Source organism: Protopterus annectens, chromosome 10.part0 (assembly GCF_019279795.1).
Source record: "Protopterus annectens isolate FY-2018-M chromosome 10.part0, PAN1.0, whole genome shotgun sequence".
Taxonomy (NCBI): domain Eukaryota; kingdom Metazoa; phylum Chordata; order Ceratodontiformes; family Protopteridae; genus Protopterus; species Protopterus annectens.
Window position 1 is genome coordinate 110,403,393 of NC_056744.1, and position 6,851 is coordinate 110,410,243.

General features: G+C 39.6%; 1 protein-coding gene across 4 annotated transcripts in view; it reads right to left on the reverse strand.

The window, feature by feature from the left end:
- Positions 1-6,538, reverse strand: part of BAIAP2 (BAR/IMD domain containing adaptor protein 2) — a 243,268-nt gene extending 236,730 nt beyond the window's left edge. For all 4 annotated transcript variants that reach the window (XM_044085084.1, XM_044085083.1, XM_044085086.1 and 1 more), the window contains exon 1: positions 6,034-6,538. In XM_044085084.1, the coding sequence (XP_043941019.1) occupies positions 6,034-6,081 (48 nt within the window). In that variant the 5' untranslated portion in view covers positions 6,082-6,538. The remainder of the gene's footprint in view (positions 1-6,033) is intronic.
- Positions 6,539-6,851: the final 313 nt, after the last annotated feature.

Sequence of the window (6,851 nt, forward strand, 5' to 3'; positions counted from 1 at the left end):
AAGTGGGTAGGCGTAAGTCTAAGGCTACTCTTATCCATGTGAAGGAAGGCTGCCCACCTTTCCACCCCCACTCGCCTACAGTTCTGTCATCATGCTCCCTGCCAGTTTGTAACTAACAAGGCAGAATTGATTCTCCATTTCACTCCCAGGTCCATCTCATTATACGCTAATGACCTGGTGCTACATGCCTCAGAGAAAAGTCCTTAGCTCAAATAGAAGCGTCACTCATTACACTTCTTGAAAAATGTCCAAGACAGGTACCAGATGCTAAGAAGGATAGGATTTTTAAACCATGTTCTTCTGTAGTTTAGCATGATGACTGGTACATAAATGAAAATGTAGCTTATAACAGCTGAGAAACAATGACTAAGACTGAGCATTACTGGGACACACTCTGCACTTCCCAGTCTAGAACAGCTCTTCTGGAAATCTTGACTCCACCCCACAATCATGGTTAAAAAAGGGAACGTGCATTTTCTATTGGGGAAATTGTCACCGTCCATTTTATTATGTGCCGCTCACATTTACCCAGATTCTCCCTGCCACAAGCCTTTGCTGTTTTGAACACACACCTTTGCCGTTTCTTACATAGCAAATATTAATCTGAACACACACAAAGGAGTTAAAATGGCTAGTGTGCCATCCCTATGGAAAACTACCAACTACTAAAGGCAGACATCAATAAATATGTAATTAGCACTCAAATAATTAACATAGCTGGAGTGTCTGAGAGAAAAAAATATATTTAGCAAACATTCAAGCTCTTGCCACTGTTCCTTAGTAGTGCCTCTAAAAATTAACTCCAGACTTTTTTTTCAGTTAATTTAAATATGTTCAAGAAGGGTCAACATGAATATTTGCACAGGAGCCATACAAGAAAGTCAATCTGGACTAAAGCCCACCCAAAGACTAAACATTTCTAAACTTTTATAGCCACCTTCATTTCCACTCTCATTAAAGTACTTGTTCACAGCGAGAGCATCACTCGACATTGAATTTACTAAATGCAATAATGTTCTGCCAGACAACGACTGAACATTTTTCTAAAGTGCAAACAAGGACACAGACATCACAGAAAACATGTCACATAATGAATGCAGTCTGATGTCTCAAATGATTATTGAATGCTCCCATCCAGTGTCATCCATGAGAAAAGGAAAACTGTATTTTAATTAGACAGTGCACAGCTCGGGCAACACTTACCCCATGTGGTCACCCATCATCAAGTCTATCCCTGTAATGCTCTTATCTCACTTTACTCAGTACACTAGATATTTGTTGATAAGAAACTGAGGTGAGGGAAAAATCGGTATTCTTCCAATTTCAGACATAAGATTTGCTAATTCAAAAAAAAAAAAAACAGAGCAAATCTGGCCAGTTTGGCAAGTATGTAAAATGCTGTCCAGAAATATTATAATTTCTATTTTCTTTCATGCAGTCTTAATGTTTTCAGTTATCTTAACTCCTATGTTATCATTAGTCCAAATACTCCTGTTCTCTGTACTTATAGCTCCTCCCATACAAAGTAAAAAGAAGAGCAGTGAATACTACTAACCATTTCATTAAAGCAGGGCTGCTGATGAAGCATTCATCTGCATTAGTTGATGCAGCAGATGCGGGCAGCAGACACACACAGTTTCTGCATATTACCAACAGCTTTAGTAGTTTTTTTTCAGGTAGAAAGCAACATGGGAGCAAGGTGCATGAAAATTACACATGCGCCAAAGAAAGGGCATTTAAAACATATAACCGCTGCAATATTTGCAGCTTATAAAATCTTGATATATGCCAACAGACTTTATACAAAATACATAATCTAGAATAAGTATAGCAATACTACACTTCTATATATCAACTATTTTTCAGTTATCTAAGACACATGAAAACAAGTTTAGGGAAGTGATTTGTTGTACTAGCAGATGCTACAACATGCATATAAAATCCTCTGTCATAGCTATTACCTCTTCCTCATACCCAGGGCCGGTGTTAGCATTTTGGGGGCCCCCAGCAAATGTCAAGTTGGGGGCCCCCTGGCCACTTTCAGTCTAAGTATCACCCTGTCACTGCCACTACTTCTATCCATCTTTTTAGTTCATGCTGCAGGCTTTTAGGAGTTGTACACACAGACTGACCTGTAGCTACAATGATCTTATTACAACAGGCATACATACCACACTGTGTTGGCCCATCTCACAATGGGACATTTACAGTTACTGACATTTAGGTGTAACAAGGATACATTACAACTCTATGTACAGGACAGAACTAATATGCAATGGAACCCTAGGCAGTGGTTACTGTTTCAGCCCCCACCAAAAAAAAAAAAAAAACACACACACACCCTCCAGAGTTCCCCTCTGTTTTCCCCATGTTGGGCTTTCCACTTATGCACATTACTTTTTTTCTTCCATTTCTCACATTTTACCCTTTTTCTTCAGCTTTTTCAAGAAGCCATAACTTTATATATGCTCTAAAGTGCTTTTTAAGTTTATTTTTTTTCTTTTCACCCAATGATTGCTTGAACAGAAATGATGATTAAGGAAAAAGATTCAATGTTGCCGTTCAGCTTTAGTTTTCCTTCTTTTTGATATACTTTCTTGACCAAGTCAGCGTAGTAATACCCATTTAGGAAATAACTCCATTAAGCCGCTGCCCCCAGAAGCTAGAGCATTTCCCAATCTTTTAATCCAAAAGTGGCCTAAACAAAAATTGTGAGTAAGAAAAAAGGAATTGCAGTCTTTTTTTTCTTTCAGTGAAGACATAAGTTGTACTCAAGACTTAAAATTCAAAGCTGACAAAAATAGGAGCTCCAAGTAAATTAAAAAGTCAATTGTGAGGATACACAGATCCTGTATGGGAATACTGCCTGCCTCACTAATACTCCCAAAAAGACGGTCACTGCCTATACAACCCTCTGGTGTTAGATTGGGATGAAAGCAGAAGTTCAAATGGCCACAGTCATGTATTTGAAGTGACTGCTGAAATACATATACATAAGCATGCCTACTAACTCCTCGATCCTAACCCCAAAGGCAACCAGCTGTATATGTGTCTGATGTTTGATTGTGAGGAAAGTGAAAATAAATAATGACTGCAATAATGTATTCTACTTTGCTGCTACCGGGCAGTACACTGCCCCTACAGGAGCTAAAGTAACTTTCATTGTATACCTCTGAGGTCTGTTAGACAAGTAAAGGAAATAACTACACAATCCCCAGCACCCACATAACCTACGGTAAATTTCTGTACAGAAACATCTGAGCAGGGATGTTTTGGAATGTTTGTAGTTGAGGACAGAGGCTATTATCAGTTTTATCCTAACAGGGTCATATAATAACTCCATTCAGGCTAAAGAGTGCGATCAGAAAATGAAAGCATTTCTTTCTCCTAATTTTTCCTCAACCAAAAACAGCTTTTTGGGGGTCCCCACAGTCAAGGATAATTAAGGGAGCCCCTGTATCTATTTATACAGTCTAGGGAGTGGAGGCCACCCAATACCTAGGAGATCTAAGTGTCTGAATGCCTATGACATACATTATGCCTTACTTCTGAAAAATAATCACTTGTTAGCTACATTTTTATTGATACCCTGAAGAATAATGTGTGTGTTCCGGTATTATTGGATGTATGCATTTCTAAAAATCAGTGATATTTTACACACACACACACACACACACACACACACACACACACACACACACACACACACACACACACACACACACACACATCACAGCAATGTTAATTTTCTACTTATTTCAGCAAGTACATTGTACAACACTATTACTGCTACACAAGATCAGTGACTGCTGTTTAGCAGTCATCAAACAGCAACAGTGATAAGTCACTTTTATTTACCTCAGTGAGGAGTAAATTAATACCTATCACTATCCCTGATTTCACAGATATTCCTGATTCTGTCTCATAATTTTACTCTGTCACACTAAATCAAGTAGAGAGTTTTACACTCATTGTCTAAAAAATGCATGTTGATGCAAAATGTGTTATTCTAGTACATTTTTTAAGTGAATTAGAGTAATATATAAAATGTGTTCCTCATTTTGAGACTTTGTTATGCTATTATTTTTATCATTGAACAGAATTCTTCAGTAAAGACGTTGAGAGTTATAGTTTCAGTTGTTCTGCCAGTATGTATAAAACCCCTGAAAAGATACCATCCCTGAAGATTAGAAGCATCAGCTCTTAAACTCCACAGTTTGCAATGAGATCGGTCAGCCTGGGCTGCTGATCTCTGTAGTGCTTACTTTGCTTATGTTCATTACAGCTTTGTCCTAACAGGGTCATATTACAGTCCTGTTCAGGTTAAAGAGTGTAATTGAAAATTAATACATTTTTTTCTCCTCATTTTTCCCCAACCAACAGCAGCTTTTGTGGGGCCCCTACGCAGTCAATGAGGATTAAGGGGCCCCCTGCAGCCACAGTTATTAAAGCTGGCTATTTATTAATTTTAGTGAAGAGGATGTCCACCAATAGGGCTTAACTAGGCTGGAGCATTATATCACTGGTAAAATATTATATCATTATATCATTGGTAAAATATTTAATGAAATTGTAAAGTTTGTTACCTGACAAAATACTGTTATTATAACTAAAGATCTTTGAATTTTGAAGGAGATAAATACGAGTTATTGTTACTTAACTGGTTTAAGTATACAAGCTTGCTGTACTAGCTTTTATTGGTTTGACAGACATGTTACAAAATATCAAGATTACATAAGTTGCAGTGGATGGGGGCCCCCCAGGACCAGGGGGCCCCCAGCGACCGCAGGGTTCGCTGGTGCCTAAAACCGGCTATGCTCATACCCCTCCCCCAGTTCAGTAAGATGAATTCATATTTCCACTCTTCCTCATTCTGAAGCAGTTTAATATGTCTCGTCTATCATAGCTACCACTTCAATGAAAAGCTACAGGTCTTCCTTAATAAACAGTCATACATGAAACTAAGCTCTCTTCAAACAACAGTGATCATACAAATATTTTTTGTTTACTGCTCTCAACAGAACAGGTGGGAAGCACATTTGTGCTGTGGAGCTCATCATCTGCATCATTAAGATGACTGATCAGGAAGGCAGCCTAACATGCCAACAGCAGCAACTAACTTAGCAAGCATGCTACAGTAGGCTAATGTTCTATGTAGTCAAACTGCAGCCACAATTCTGAACTTCCCCTTGCTCCCAGCCTTGGCTCCAAAGACAAACCTAATGAAAGTCTTGTCCATTCATACATGTCAGTACAAGGACTGTACACATATGTATGATTAAAACAAATACAAAAGTAAACAAAAAACATGCACAATTCAAAGTGAGACAGAGAAAATTCTGTAAGACTAAACCTAGGAAAGTGTGAAGCACCATTTAGAAGATAGATTATTACAATATAACAAAATATAAGCGTGAAGCTACCAAATAATGTTAGTCCAGTGACAGAGTTTCTATGCAAAAAAAATAATTCAGTATAGTAAACACATAAATCCAGAAGTTTAAAATCCCAGCAGCTAATATGACATTATGCTTAACTAAACACATTCATATTAAAGGGAAATAATGAATCAGATGAGCTCAAACGCATTCCAGGGCTCTTACTGCAAAAAGCTAACACCTTGCACACCTTTATTTTCTGTAAACACTGCTGTCTGACATCAGAGCGCAGGGCGGTGGACTTGCAGAATCAAGTTTCAGAACAAACTTGAAAAAAAGTATGGTTTAACTATGTGTTGCAAGAAATGCCAGCAGGTCAATACAACATATACACACGTAAACTGGAACAATTAATAATCGCGCAGTAAATTTAAATAATAAAAAATGAAGTTAATTCAAAGGTCCAGATCTAGATGTAGAAAACTTGTGATAGAACAGGATTTATTTATCAAGTGTTAATCGGAAAACTGGTGGGGTTCACAACCATCTTCAGCCATGACACACGAGAATACAACGTGAATTCCCCCTACATATATTGAACGTTGTCACTCTTGACTTTAATGAGCTGCAGCTAAGCAAGTTTGACACCCCTCACCTTGTACACATTTTCGGTGAGTCTGTGTAGGTCTTCGGAACGGGACATGGTGAATCCCGGTGGTCGTACCCGTTGGCAACGGCTATGGCACTAATACGACGAGAGGTCTGATGTAACCTGTCCAAGTGACCCAACTATCCTGCTAACTCCACAGCAGGTAAAGGTAGCGTCGTGATGCCTAAAAGGAGGCTCGGATGCGGGTAGACAGCAAAGAAATATCGCTGCCGTGCGACTACAATAACACAGGGGGAAACGATATGCCCCAAACGAGATACTTTTTTGTCAGCTTTCTCGTCCCGGCGGCTCGTGCTTGTCAATAACAGCACCGCGTAAACACCAAAGACACTCCAGTTACAAGGGCGCGTAAGTAAGATGCCAATGAACACCAGTGAATCGGTACTCTACATATATATACACTGAAGGCAGGCGATCAGTCATTTAAACCACACCTTCCACCCCCGGCTACAGGGAAGAAGAGAGTGAAGTGCCATTTTAATTCTTAAACATGCTCCCACGGGAGGGGGAATTCGCTCGCGCAACCATAATCATGTAGACAGCAATTGGCTGACTTGGAGCGTGTGCTACTTGTGACTGGCTACTCTAGGTGTCTGTCAGTGCAGAAGGTGGGTGTGAGGACCGCTTCAGGTGTTCCTTTGTGCTGTAGAGTTAAATAACGTCAGGAGTTACGTTGTCTCGGCTTTGGTGCCCGGCGTGATAATGAGCTTGGTGTGGGTGATTGCGGAGGAGTGGGACTCTGGAGGAGGGCGCTGGGTAGCTCAGACGTGATAAGTACATGCAGTACAAATGTACGGAACCGA